Raw genomic sequence first — 14793 nt, 5'->3', positions numbered from 1 at the left:
GTGCACATGCATGCAATAGGCCTTGACTTTATTCCCTGGTACCAAAAAAAAAAATTTTTTTTTAATGATACATATACAACAATACCATAAAAAGAAACAAGGCAAGCAGCCTCACACACAAGCAGACAAATAAATAACTATGCATTGCCGGCCAGGCTTCCCTGGACTGAAGACCCCACCAATGTGTCCTGGAGCTCCGCTTCCCCAGAGACCCACCCTACTAGGGAAAGAGAAAGGCAGACTGGGAGTATGGACTGACCAGTCAACGTCCATGTTCAGCGGGGAAGCAATTACAGAAGCCAGACCTTCCACCTTCTGCAACCCACAACAACCCCGTGTCCATGCTCCCAGAGGGATAGAGAATGAGAAAGCTATTGGGGAGGGGATGGGATACGGAGATTGGGTGGCGGGAATTCTGTAGAGCTGTACCCCTCCTATCCTATGGTTTTGTTAATGTCTCCTTTCTTAAATAAAAAAAAACTATGCATGTCAAATATACAGGCGACTAAGCATATTTGCCAAAAATATTCTGCTAGGCTGATGAATGATATGGTAATTAATTCATTTATTTATCATAGTAGGGAAATAAATGTATATCAAATGGGTTAGTCCTCCAGTGTACAGGACTTAGGGACACATGCAAGAGGGGCTCTTGTTCTGGAGGTAGACGTTGGATGATGTGGTTGGAGAACTGACTTTCCAAACTTTCCTGAGTTGCAGAAAACTGTGAGAAGATGTGTGACTAGAAGGCAGTGGGATCTGACTGGGCCGGAGCATCAAAAGCTCCAAACTCTAAGAAAAGTACAATGATCCTTTCATACACAAACACCCCAACCCTAGAAAGTCATTCATTGGAAATGGAAGTAATACTACAGCCATTATTGCAAATTCTGTTCAACAATGAACTGAAGAGTCTGGACAGTGCAGGGTTACTAATTGAAATGGAAGGGAGAAAAAGCCACGTACAGGTTGGGGCGGTGGCACACCTGGTTGAGCACACCTTACAATGCACTGGAATCTGGGTTTGAGTCCCTGGTCCCCACCTGTTAGGCGAAAACTTCACAAGTGGTCAAGCAGGGCTGCAGGTGTCTCTCTGTCTCTCTCCCTCTGCCCTCTCAACCTCTGCTGCTATCCAATAAATATATAAATAGAAAAATAAAAGAACTTACAGAAAAAAGCCAGGTGTTGCTTAAGATAAGGATACCTTCCAAGAAATATAGTTTTAGGTGATCCCATGGTGGTGCAAATGTCACTGACTATAACTACACAAAACTACTGTATACCTAGACCTTACACAGGGACCACCATTGGACATGCATTCCACTGCCCATGATAATGTCACTGAGGGAGGCATGACTACAATCCCCGATAAGTCTATACGTAAGGAATTCAAAATACAAAGAAATCACTTCAGTTAGAAATGCTTCCACAAGTCTGCCACTTGCAAAGGCATATACAAAAGTCAACTGCATTTCTCTATACCAATAAAGAGAGAACAAAATTCTTTAAAGCATGTTATCTTTTAAAAAATAATGTCACTCCCACAGTTCCCCTCCTGGGGATATATCCTAAGGAACCAAACATACACATCCAAAAAGACTTGTGTATACCTGTGTTCATAGCAGCACAATTTGTAATAGCCAAAACCTGGAAGTAACCCAGGTGTCCAACAACAGATGAGTGGCTGAGCAAGCTGTGGTATATATACACAGTGGAATACTATTCAGCTATTACAAATGAATTCACCTTCTTTACCCCATCTTAGATGGAACTTGATGATACCATGTTAAGTGAGATAAGTCAGAAACAAAAGGATGATTATGGGATGATCTCACTCATAGACAGAAGTTGAAAAACAAGATCAGAAGGGAAAACACTAAGCAGAACTTGGACTGGAGTTGGTGTAGTAAAGGACTCTGGGGTGGGGGGAGGAGTTCAAGTCCTGGAACATGATGGCAGAGGAGGACCTAGTGGGGGTTGTATTGTTATATGAAAATGTTACACATGTACAGACTATCGTATTTTACTGTCAACTGCCAACCATTAATCCCCCAGTAAAGAAATAAGAAAATAATAATGTCACCTTCTAAAATATGCTATTTATAATAGTGTCACACTTTTTTTTGCCTCCAGGGTTATGGCTGGGACTTGGTGCTGGCACTACAAATTCACTGCTCCTGGCAGCCTTTTTTTTTTTTTTTCCTGTTTCATTGGCTATGACAGAGAGAAATTGAGAGGGGAGGAGAAGATAGAGAGGGAGAGGGAAAGACACCTGCAGACCTGCTTCACCTGCTTTACCCACCTGCAGGTGGGGAGCCAGGGGCTCGAACCGGGATCCTCACAAGGGTCCTTGCGCTTCGTACTATCTACACTTGACCCTGTGCACCACCACCCAAGCCCCTCAAAAATACTTTTAAAACCCTAGGAACTGGGGGCTGAGTGACAGCACACATGTGCAACAACCTGGGTTCAAGCCCCTGGTCTCCACTCGGAGAGAGGCAGCTTCACAAATGGTGAAGCAATGCTGCGGGTGTCTCTCTCCACTATCTCCTTTTCTTTCTCCATTTCCATCTCTACTCAATAGAAATAAATAAACAAACAAACAAAAAGGAGGAATTGTAGATGAATAAGAAGTCTACCAGAAAACTATCAGACAGTATCAATCAGAAGTCACAACCCAACCAAATTAATGTAGGCTACTCAGTTCATGGATCTGAAGTTACACTGGGTTGGGAAAGTAAGTGTATACTTAACTAAGGAAATAACCTGGTTAGATATAGGCAGACTGACAGATTTTATTTCACTACAGAGCGGTCATAGGCAACTATGAGTACACAGGTTACCATGTAGAAGGACCAGGGTTTGAGCCCCTGCTCCCCACTTGCAGAGAGGAGTAGACTTGACGAATCGAATTGTGAAACAGAACTGCAAAGGGCAGGCAGTGGCGCACCTGGTTAAGGGCTCACATTACAATGTACAAGGGCTCAGGTTCAAGCCCCTGGTCGCCACCTGCAGGGGGAAAGCTTCATGAATGGTAAAGTAGAGCTTGCAGATGGCTCGCTCAATCTATAACTCTCCCTCCCCCTCTCAATTTCTCTGTCTCTACCCAATAATAATTTTTTAAACCATAAAAATGAAAAATAAATATAAAGCCAAACAAGTTGTTCACTAATCATGAACCTAAAGACTGGAGAGGCAGGCTGGGAGCATGGATCGACCTGTCAATGCCCAAGTTCAACGGGGAAGCAATTACAGAAGCCAGACCTTCCACCTTCTGCATCCCACAATGACCTTGGGTCCATATTCCCAGAGCGTTAAAGACTAGGAAAGCTGGGAGTTGGGTGGTAGCTCAGTGGGTTAAGCGCAGGTGGCGCTAAGCACAAGGACGGGAATAAGGATTCTGGTTCAAGCCCCTGGCTCCCCACCCACAGGGGTGTCCCTTCACAAGCGGTGAAGCAGGTCTGCAGGTGTCTTTCTCTCCCCCTCTGTCTTCCCTTCCTCTCTCCATTTCCCTCTGTCCTATCCAACAACAACAACAACAATAAAACAACAAGAGCAACAAAAGGAAATAAAGAAAGAAAAAAGAAAAAAAATCCAAAAAAAAAAAAAAAAAGACTAGGAAAGCTATTAAGGGAGGGCATGGGATACGGAGATCTGGTGGTGGGAATTGTGTGGAGCTGTACCCCTCCTACCCTATAGTTTTGTCAGTGTTTCCTTTTTATAAATAAAAAAAATGAAAAAGAAATCTTTAAAAAAAAAAAGACTACAGGTGTGCCTCTCCTTCTCGTTCCCTCTCTACACCCCCTCCCTTCATAATTTTTCTGAAAGGAAAAGGAAAAAATGACTGCCAGAAGTGGTGGATTCATAGTGCAGGCACTGAGCCCCATTGATAGCCCTGGTTTAACCAATTTAGAAAATAATAATAATAACACCTAATCAAGCCATTAAGAGAGGAATTAGGAATGTATCCTGAACCAGGAATTGTGGCCACACCAAAGTGTGTGCTGGGAATTTGCAAAGCTAGAGAGTGAAGGAGAAGGGCAGGACTGACAGGTCGGGTGGAGGACTGGACTACAGACAGAGATTAGATATCATTGTTCACAGGTTTCTTTTAGCAGCCCTGTACTAGTAGAGAAAGGGTAGAGACTGAGTTCATTCAGGGGGTGGTGATTGCTCAGCGTTTGAGGTGGGAGGCCAGAGGGGTGGGAATAGTGATGGCTAGCTAAGACCCAGTCCGTCCTGACAATCACAGGAGGCCAGGGAAAGGCCCAGAGACAGAGAAGCCAGGACAGGACTTGGAGAGACTACTTCTCTCGATTGGGGTGCTATGCTGTGGGGCTGGAAGCCTTCTTTGAAAGTTCACCATTGACACTCCCTCCCAGAGGAAGGGAGCCCTGGAGTGAGTCACAGGAGGGTGGGAGAAGTTGGCAGAATTGTGAACCAGGGCCAGGAAGAGGCTGAGCCTTCTCTTGGAACTGTAAGTCTCAAGTGGTGGGGAAGAACATAAGCTGAGGGGCCAGCTGGGTGGTGGCCCATTCACTGAGCACACAGGCTACCACATGCAAGGACCTGGGTTCAAGCCCCTGCTCTCCACTTGCAGGGCAGAAGCTTCATGAGTGGCAAAGCAGGTCTGCAGGTGTCTCTCTTTCTCTCTCTCCCTGTCTATATCCCCCACCCCTTTCAATTTCTCTCTGTTTTATCAAGAAAGGAGAGGGAAGGAGGGAGGGAGAGAGAGAGAGAGGAATGACCACCAGGAGCACTGTTTCACCATGCAGATACTGGGCCCCATCAATAACCCTTGAGGCAACAACAACAACAAAACAAAAAGAATGAGAATTTAGGGGCCAGGTGGTGGCATACCTGATTGAGTGCACACATTACAGTGCACAAGGACCGGGGTTCAAGCCCCTGGTCCCCACCTGCAGGGGGAAAATTTCACGAGTGGTGAAGCAGGGTTGTAGGTTTCTCTCTCTCTCTCTCTCTCTCTCCCTCTCTCGTTCCCTATCTCCTCCTCCACTCTCAATTTCTGGCCGTCTCTATCCAATAAAAAAAAAAAGAATGAGAACTTAGTTCAAATCCTGCTTCTTCCACTAGGACTCTGTGACTTGAAATAATTCTGTGACTCATCTGCTCCAAGGCTTGGTTCTCCCATCTGCCAACTTAAGATGGTAATTCTAACCTCAAAGGGGTTCCCTAAAAATTAAAAGAGAGACTGTATTCCAAGGCATGGTATCTTGAGGACTCAATACACAACAGCTAGGAAACAACCTAACTTGTAGGGCAAATGAACTCTAAAGCAGATTCATCCCTAAGTAGGAAAGACCTTGAAGCCTGAAGGTAAGAAAGAAGATGACCAGATGGAGGGTCTCTTGCAAAGCCCAAGGACAGCTCCAGCTCACCACCCTACAGAATGAAGGGCCAGGACTAAGCAGGTGTGTTAGAGTTTACATAGTCATGTTTTTCCAAGGGAGGTAGCAGGCCACAGCAAAGAAAACAAACCAGTGGGGTGCTGAGAGATGCTGAGAGGGAAGTAACTGAGCAGGGAAGCTGATACCTTCAGAGAGCAGAGGTCATGTCACTGCACTCAGGATAGGCAGAGAAATCCATAAGTTAGCCCATCACCCCAGAACTCCTGCTCTCACTTGAAAACTTTGGGCTGGGAGGGATTGTTAAGACACAGGCCTGCCCCTCCCACCTCTTTCATTTCTGGTTTTGTTCAAGACTACCACCCTCCTACTAAAAAAATAATAATAAATAAATAAATAAATAATAAAACCTAAAAGAAGCAAATCTCTCCTGTTTTTTCTGGGATTCTTGAGATCTGAACTCTGTCCTTTGTGAAGTTCTGTCTTGAATTACTTGCATGTTCTTTTTCTTCTTAGGCATCTCATGGGTGAGGGGGGTGGATGGCGAAGGAGATTGTAATTCTTTTGCTCTGTTCTGCAGGCAAAGCTCCTTTTAGAAAACGTCGGGCTGTGTGAACACTGCTAAGGAGGAAAAGAGGGAAGGTGTTCTCCAGACTGATCTGTACATAGTCCTGGTCTCTGGGTGCTGGAGGAACAGTGAGGATAATGGCAGACAAGTCTTAGGAAGATAGAAATTCGTAGGAAGCGGGGAAGGGCTCTTTTTGGAGCTGCTAGCTTCTGCCAGGACTCACTCTACTGCTCACTCCAGTGTTCCGCTCATCTTCCTGTCTCTCCGGCTTCATGTAGACCACGTGTTTGGGACTCTCCCTTACAGGGGGCTGCTGGGAGTGGGGCTGACAGAACATAGGAACTAGAAGGGCAGAGCTAGAGGGCTCTGCCTGCCACAGGGTGGTTTTTGTGGCAGTTCCTTCATTTCCTCCCTTAGAGGACAAACCGGCTGTTATCTTCCTATATGGGGATGAAAGCGTAGGAATTCTTGCACTGGACTTAAGGCCAGACCCCCAAATTTTCTAGCTGTTGTTGCCTGCCCACTCCACCCACCCTCCCCCACCCCAGGTGTTCCAACTGTGATGACTTGGTCTCTGCACTCCGAAGGCCTCACGTCCACTGCCCAGTTATGTCCCTCTGGTCACCTCTCAGCAATCCCACTGGCTTGCTTTCTGTGACTTATTACCTGCCTAGTTCTAGAAAAAAAATGGGACTGGGAGCCACCTGGGTAGCAATCAAGTGAGAGCACGGAAATGGAAAGACCAGAGGAAAATGATTTAGTTCACTCCCATAGCATGTCTTCCTTTGGGATCCAACTAGTCTCTCCTCCCTCCGTTATGCAAGAGAAATAGAGTCAGTCTGGTGGTGTTGCCAAGCTACCTCTTTATTCCCCCAACATCTCGCTGCTGCCTCCTAGTGAAAATTTTAGAACTGAAATAGGGACCACTTACTGGGGGAAAGACTGAATGAATGAACCCATAACCTGTTTCTGAGGGGGGACTGTCTGTCTTGTGGCTCCTGGACAGATGTATCTGTGATCACTTTATAGCTGTGGCCACGAGGACAGTACAGAGCTTACACCATTCTGCTGGTCAGGGAACTCTGTAGCATGGGTGTTCTCACTCAAGAATCAGCCATCTAGAGCCCCTCAAACTCCTAATTTTCATTCAGTGCAATGTCCCCTCTCTTCACCCACACAGCCACCTTTCTCTTCTGTATCTAATTTTTCATCCCTAGCTTAAAAAAAAAAAAAAGATACAAGGACAAATACAGAACATTCTATTCATCCAAGTCTAAGAGCTGAGGGAATGACAATGAATTTCCATTTGGGTCGGTAAAGAAAAGAAGAGCATGGAACATCTGCTCTGTGAAGAAATGCAGTCAGCTTCCAGGGAGAGGTGTGCGGGCTGATTGGTCAGTAACAGGGCCAGTCTGACTTCTCCAGCCGGGCTTAGAGTGAGGGCCTCTCCCATGTGGTAAGCGTGTAGGCCACAAACACTGCTCCCACCCCCAAAACCAAAAGTGAAAACCAGATTATTCTTATTTTGAAATGAGCAAATGTTTTATTTGGTAAAAAAAAAAAAAAAAAAAAAAAAAAAGGCAAACAAGCAACCATTTTTCGGGCCAGGTACAGAAAATAGCTTTGTTTCTCAGAGGTAAACATTTTCGGACTTCAGAACTTTCCAACTTGGTCCACCTAAGATCATGAAACAGGCAGTCGTGCACATTTGTAAAAGCACACCCAAGCATGCTGATGTGTGTTATTTTTGTAAGCTAGTGAGCAGATGAGCATACATTTCCACCAGACACACAAATGTTTCTCTCCATTCTGATAGTGATGCACTGCAGTGGATACTGAAACTTGAAAACAGTATGTAACATTTGGATTCTCCAGTGGAAACTATCTCTTCTCAATCCTTAGCCTTTTGGGTATGATGTCATGATTAGATTCAGCTCTATTCAGCGTCGGGTGAATAGCAGTTTTTCTCATTTTCTATGCCTAAACATAATGTTCTTTGTATGACAGTGCATAATATTTTTGTCTCAAATCTATTATAAGAGTTAGTAGGTTTAATGCCCAGGGATGATCATTTTGTACTTTATCATTACAAACAGTATATGTAATATTCTAGTCTATGTAATTACACCCTCCTGTGTTTTAACTGCTACTCCAGTCAGCTTGTGAATAACAGGGTCTTTAGAGACATTCACATATAAAATAAACACATACAGATGCGCAGTTCTAAAGTTATCAGCCAAATTGTTTTTGTAACACAGGAACATAACTGATGGGGGGGGACATCTGAAAATATGACTCTTCCAAAAAAAAAAAAACTCCCATAGATTTCCCTACCAATTTAAATTTCTATGTCCTCCTGACTACTAAAATTAAGTAGCCATCACTATTCTTTTGACATGGCTGTTAAATAAGCCACATTTTAAAATTAAATATGATGTCCTAAAACAGTTTTAAGTTTATAATTACGAGTGACGCTTTGTGTCTGTGCAGGCGCTGCACTTAGATCACAGGAGAAACTGAAAGAGTTAACCACTGACAGAACTTGTACTTGCACAAACCACATGTCGAGGTCAAACCCGAACAGCGACAGAAAGAAGGCAAGGGAGTGATAACTTCAGGGCTGGCCAGACCTCCGGATACCTCATTCTCCAAGTGTGTTGCAGCATATGAAGAAATAAGAAAAGTACTCCAACCAAACCATGCTGTTTGACTTCTGTATCACGTCCGTGAAAAAGGAAAAGAAAACTGCTCTTCCTACAGGAGATGGGGCTTAAACGCATACAAACTAATTCCAGGGAACAGTGATGCATCATTTATTATTTTTATTTTTGGAGAGAAAGACTTGCGACTTTTAGACTCTGGCTCTGCGTTTCAGTGAGATACTTACTACCAGTGGTCAGTACCTAGTAGAGACTAGTAGAAAGCCCACTCTGAAGACGACCAGAACCAAATCAAAGAAGCTCCCAGTCCCCCAGAATTTTTTATAAAAAGAGCTTCAGAGCCAGATCCATGCAGCCTGGGTCCTAGAATTGCCAAGAGCACGCTCAGTCTCCCCTCGTGGACACATACATGTGTACATACACACACATCATTGCCTCTAACCGGGTGCATCATCAATTAAAAAAAAAAAAAACCCTCGGGCAGCATCTGTTGCAAGTAACTTCTGGAGCTTCTCGGACAGAGGTGCCATCTTGCATTCCCCAAGTCTCAGCACCCCTCCCAGACTGCACCCACCCCCCACCCCCAGCCCTACCCCGAGCTAAACCCTCTTCCTACGCCGGTCCTCCAGGTTCATCTCCTCGGGGCGCGCGTCTCCTCCTTCCTTCCCCGGGGTACAGGGTACCCTCCGCCGCATCCAGCGTCTCCCGGGCCGGGCCGGGGAACCGGGTTGAGATCGGGGGGCGTCCCCGCCTGGCAGCGCGCAGACTCGGTGCACTCCGAGGCTCCCGAACCTGCGCTCCACCGCACAGAGATGGGAGGAGGAGTGGGGTGTAGGGGGAGGGGGATCCTGTTGAATTCAAGGTCCTGAGGGTGTGGGAGCGGGCGGCGACGGCACTGGCCCCTCCTCCCTCTATCGCCGAGGCCGGGGCTCCACCTCCTCCAGCAGGCCCCCAGATATACACAGTCGGCGCAGCGGCTGGACATGCACAGCCCGCGCCGGCTCGGGGCGCGCTCGCACGCGGGGAGCCCCACTTACCGGAGCCGGGCCCGAGGCCCCAACGCCCCGCGGAGCGGCCGGCGGACTGACGGACGGAGAGATTGGAGGAACCCCACACACCCCCAAGGCGGCGCTGCGGGAGCGGCCCCCGCGTGGATCTGCGAACTTGAGGTGATGGCGCGTTCCCCTTAACCCCCTCCCCGGGCACTTCGGCCCGCGCCCCGTCCAGCTGTGGCCGCAGCAACCGCGGAGGGGCCCCGGGCGCCGGCACCGCCTCCAGGCGAGCGCGCAGACCAGGGCGCGCCGGCGCCGGCGCAGGAAAACTTGCGCGAAGTTAGTTTGCGAGCGGCGGGCGGCGGCGGCGAACAGGGGCCCAGATCCGGGGCGCCCCCAAGGGGGGGGCTCGGAGCCCGCCAGGCCTACGGGGACCATGGCCTCTGACACCCCGGCGGCCCCCGGCTCGCTCCAGCCTCCACCCACCTCCTAACCTGCGCGGCCGCCGGAGAAGACCAGCTCGGCAGGTGCTGGGGGGCGCGGACCAGCCCCCGCCCATATTCTTCGTTCACCCTCCCAACCCAAAATTCCGCAGCCGATCGGGGGGTCCCCAATCGTCGGAGGACCACCGCTTGCTTGATTTGCATTTCTATCCAGCGCTGCGCTCTGCGTCCCCGAGCTGCGTCCGGACCCTCCTCCGCCCCCCTCTTCCTTCTCCTCCTTCGGGTCCCCCTCTCCTCCCCCCACCCCCTCATCTGCTACTGTCAAATGTGAAAGTCACCGAGGAGGAGAACCCGAGCACTCCAGCCTCCCAGAGCCCCGCTCGGCACTTGGCAGCAGGCGGCGGCCAGCACCCCGTCCCCTGCGCCGCGACTTTAGGGGTCACCGCGCGCCTAGGAGAGAGCGCAGCCCCGCGCTGGGGTGTGGAGGGACCCTGCCCCGCCGCCACTTCCTGCGCCCGGACGCCATCGGCCGCTAGAGAAGGACAAAAGGAAAAGCCAAGAAGGTCCACCGTGGACTGGGGGCAGCCCCCCCAGCACCCCAGCACCCCCGACCCCGGTGCAGGAGGAGAAGCCACAGCGCCCCGGAGAGGACTGAGCCGCCCGACCCGGCCTTCGGGGGGGCGGGGCGCGGCCCCCAGCCCCGCTCCCCGCCCGGGGCGCAACCCAGCTCCTCGGCGGGCGGCAGCATGTCCAAGCCGGTGGACCACGTCAAGCGGCCCATGAACGCCTTCATGGTGTGGTCGCGGGCGCAGCGGCGCAAGATGGCCCAGGAGAACCCCAAGATGCACAACTCGGAGATCAGCAAGCGCCTGGGCGCCGAGTGGAAGCTGCTCACCGAGGCGGAGAAGCGGCCGTTCATCGACGAGGCCAAGCGCCTGCGCGCCATGCACATGAAGGAGCACCCCGACTACAAGTACCGGCCGCGCCGCAAGCCCAAGACGCTGCTCAAGAAGGACAAGTTCGCCTTCCCGGTGCCCTACGGCCTGGGCGGCGTGGCGGACGCCGAGCACCCGGCGCTCAAGGCGGGCGGCGGGCTGCACGCGGGCGCGGCCGGCGGCCTGGTGCCCGAGTCCCTGCTCGCCAACCCGGAGAAGGCGGCCGCCGCCGCCGCCGCCGCCGCCGCCCGCGTCTTCTTCCCGCCCTCGGCCGCCGCCGCCGCCGCCGCCGCTGCCGCCGCCGCCGCCTCGGGCGGCCCGTACTCGCTGCTCGACCTGGGCTCCAAGATGGCAGAGATCTCCACGTCGGCGTCCGGCCTCCCGTACGCGTCGTCGCTGGGCTACCCCGGCGCGGGCGCAGGCGCCTTCCACGGCGCGGCGGCGGCGGCGGCTGCAGCGGCGGCGGCGGCCGCCGGGGGGCACACGCACTCGCACCCCAGCCCGGGCAACCCCGGCTACATGATCCCGTGCAACTGCAGCGCCTGGCCCAGCCCCGGGCTGCAGCCGCCGCTCGCCTACATCCTGCTGCCGGGCATGGGCAAGCCGCAGCTGGACCCCTACCCCGCGGCCTACGCCGCTGCGCTATGACCCCGCGGGCCGCCCGGCCAGCCGGCGAGTGTAGACGCGGGGCCTGCGGGCCGCGTGGACGGAGGCTGCATGGGCGCCGGGCGGGGACCCGCAGGCCCGTCGGGGCGCGAGAGTGGCGGGAGCCTACCGGGCTGGGGGATTGGGAGGAGTGGGCAGAGCAGGGGTGCGGTGCGTGTGGCTCCCCAGGGTCCTGGCAGACCCGTCCCGCGCCCTCCAGCTTCCCAGAGCGTCGGGTGTGTGTGTGTGTGTCTGTCGGACCCGCAGCACTTGGTGGCAATTTATTTTTATTTTGCTTTTGCACTTCGGAACCTGTTGCGTGGGGGGGGGGGGCTTCTTTCCAGTTCGGTCGGTTGCAAATTTCAGCGGCTTTTTTGTCTGTTTGTTTTTGGTTTTGGTTTTTGTTTCTCCTTCCCCTGGCTTTCTGTTTTAGTTGACAAAGAATGATCCTCCTCCTCATCGTCATCATAAGAAATGGCCAGGTCCGTGTTGCCATCTTACACCCTCGTCCCCCGTGCTCAGTGGGCCCTGGCCCGCGCGAGGCAGGAGCTGCTGGGTGGCACTGGGTGACAGTGGTTTTTCCGAGCGCCCTTGCGCCCTATCCTCGGGTGTCCGATTGGAACTTTGCAGATCTCGGTTCTGAAGCACAACCTCCCCCCACCACCACCACTCTACACACACCCTCATCCCCGGATCGTATCCATTCTTGACCGCTGACCAACTCGAATCTGGCCTTTTGTGTGGGAGATGATGCCGGTTTCTTTGGTCAATCACGCCATATGCAAATCAGAGATCTTGCTACGGAGCAAAGAACGCCAACTAAAATAACGTGCGTGATGAAATGGTGTCAGTTGAATTTTCGCCCTGAAAAAGAGAAAGAAAGAAAAGAAAAGAAAAGAAAAGAAAAGAAAAGACTCCTTAGAAGTCTCTTTGAGTCGCTCTCAGGTTTCTGAGACAGTTTACAGAAAGGGGAAAAAAGCACTGTTTCTATTTTTTTTCCCCCTGAATGCCGAGTCCTCCCATCCACCCACCCACCCTGAAGACTGTAAATGTGTATATGTCCGTAAAAACATGGAGTCTGGAAATGTGTTAACTTGCCTTGTCCTAAATTTGAGTCGGCTTTCGACTCTAAAGCGTCTGGAGCAAATGTCAAACTTTTATAAATTGCGGGACTAGTTCAGCATCGCAATTTGGTCTAAGATTAAATCAGACTTTTTTGTCTGAGTGGTAATTATATATTTATTATTTAGCAAAACTGGGGGCGAAAAGCCCTACAGAACTGTTTTGACAGCTGCCTCTTCATTTTCAGCTACCATTCATTTCTCCACCAACTTGAACCGTTCAAATGTGTTTTGGAGTCCCTCCCTGACTAGCTTATTTTTCAGATCACCTGCAGTTCATTTGCGAATTATGATAAAACACGTTTTAGAGAAAAAGATCCTCGATTATAATGTGTTTTTGTTTGTTTCTTTTCTAAATGTATATATTTTGACTAATGTTTGTGAATGAAGTTGACTAACATGTATTTAGTTTCATTTTGGCTTTATGTAATATAAAGTTTTAAAAAGTTTAAGTATTGGTTTTAACTTTTCTGTGTAAATGGTTTTCTTGTGTGATCTTCTAATTTAATATTAGCATCTAAACTATATCTGTAAATTAGAATCCGACTATCACTCTGTTCATTTTTTTTTTTTTTTTGAACAAAGAGTTTAAATAAAGCCCGAACCAGGGAAAGGAGAAAATCCTCTATTTCTTGGTGAGTTCCTAACAAGATTTTTATCTGAATTGCCCTTACGGTGTCTAGTCCAGGTGAAGTGTAAGGTATACTGCAAAGGAAGCCTTTGTTTCACTTTTGGATAGATTTACTAGGAAATCTAAATCAAGCCATTGTTATTCAGAGCCAAAAACCTGATTTATCACATTTTTAATCGTGAATAGGAAAAGAAGATTTAAAAAAAAAAACAACCAAGTAGTTGTATTATCTTGGGAAAAAAAAAAAAAGGCATTCATGAACCAGGAGAACAGAGCCCATTGAAAACACACAGACCAGACCGTTCAAAGCATCTTACTAGTTGCCAGTGACATTTTAAGAAGAGAAAGTTGCCTGACCACTTTATCTTGTGAGGAGGAGAATCCGACCACTTAAATCAATGTAATTTGTTCTTGTATCTGTGGCATATTCCTTATTTACATCAGAAGATTTTATTTGAAAGGATAATGACTGCTCACCACAACGCACAACTTTTAAACAACTTTAGGTTCTTAAAGCCTTTACTCTGTCATGTTAGTAGCATAAAAACAAAAGGGTGGCAAACTCTGGAGGAGATGACATTTCCAGAGTTAAACAAGTTTCCACGGGAGGTGGTTTTGAAATAAGAAAGGATTTTTGCTTTTCGCAAAGAAATTACAGAGCATTTGAGAGAATTCTAAAATAAAATTTTTTTACAGTAGAGAGATTTTTATATTCTCGACCCCCCCCCACAGACACACACACACAAACACACCCATGCAATGCGATAGCAATTCTCAAGATACCATCTCTTTAGCTAGTCCTAAATTTCCCATTGACTGACACTGCATGACTTTATAGCGACTCAACTCTTTAAAGACATTGTTTCTCACCCACCCACACCCTGCCCCCACGGAATAATATTTTAAGAGCCATGAAAATTTTTGGAAATGTGAGAAATAGGCTCGGCTGGTTTGACCCTGATTCACTAATTAAAACGATCCCTTTCCTCTTATTCCCCGAGCTCTTTGCAATATTATAAGTTAATTCATATGGTTCTGAGCGATTATGCAAAACTAATTTGGACTGTCCAGGGGTAATTATCCCTGACACGGTTAATTAAATCTTTTCAAGGCTTCATCTTTCCCTTTTGTAGCAGTCCATCACTTCTCAACACGGAACTTCCTGCGGCTCGCTGGAAATCACCCCAGTCCTAAACCTCAGTTACCACCCCGAGCTGGAGGCTCGGCCCCTCCGCCCTAAAGACAACCCCCCACCCCGTCCCCACCCTTCTTCTCAGAGATCAGAGTTTTCAGGGAGAAATGCTCCCGGGAATGGATGACTGAGAAGAAGACTAGGAAACTGGGGTGGAATGTGGGGGGTAGTGGGGAGCCTGCGAGGGTGCGGTGGGGGTGGCATCACCGGAGTCCCAGGCCAGCAGATTCTTGGGCTTGT

The 14793-nt window shown here is 49.3% G+C and overlaps 1 protein-coding gene across 1 annotated transcript; it reads left to right on the top strand.

Moving 5' to 3' along the window:
* Positions 1-10773: 10773 nt before the first annotated feature.
* On the top strand, positions 10774-13369 carry SOX21 (SRY-box transcription factor 21). Its single transcript, XM_060191757.1, has one exon. It carries the CDS (start codon positions 10776-10778, stop codon positions 11610-11612), a length of 837 nt encoding a protein of 278 aa, XP_060047740.1. The 5' UTR covers positions 10774-10775; the 3' UTR covers positions 11613-13369.
* The last annotated feature ends 1424 nt before the right edge of the window (positions 13370-14793 follow it).

The sequence above is a fragment of the Erinaceus europaeus genome, chromosome 5, assembly GCF_950295315.1.
Source record: "Erinaceus europaeus chromosome 5, mEriEur2.1, whole genome shotgun sequence".
NCBI classification, from domain to species: Eukaryota; Metazoa; Chordata; class Mammalia; order Eulipotyphla; family Erinaceidae; genus Erinaceus; species Erinaceus europaeus.
The sequence above is the reverse complement of the archived record's forward strand: the minus strand, read 5'-3'. Positions and strand labels throughout refer to the sequence as shown.

Excerpts from the sequence above, each read along its gene's own strand:
- SOX21 (XM_060191757.1), top strand. The coding sequence starts at position 10,776 with ATGTCCAAGCCGGTGGACCACGTCAAGCGGCCCATGAACGCCTTCATG.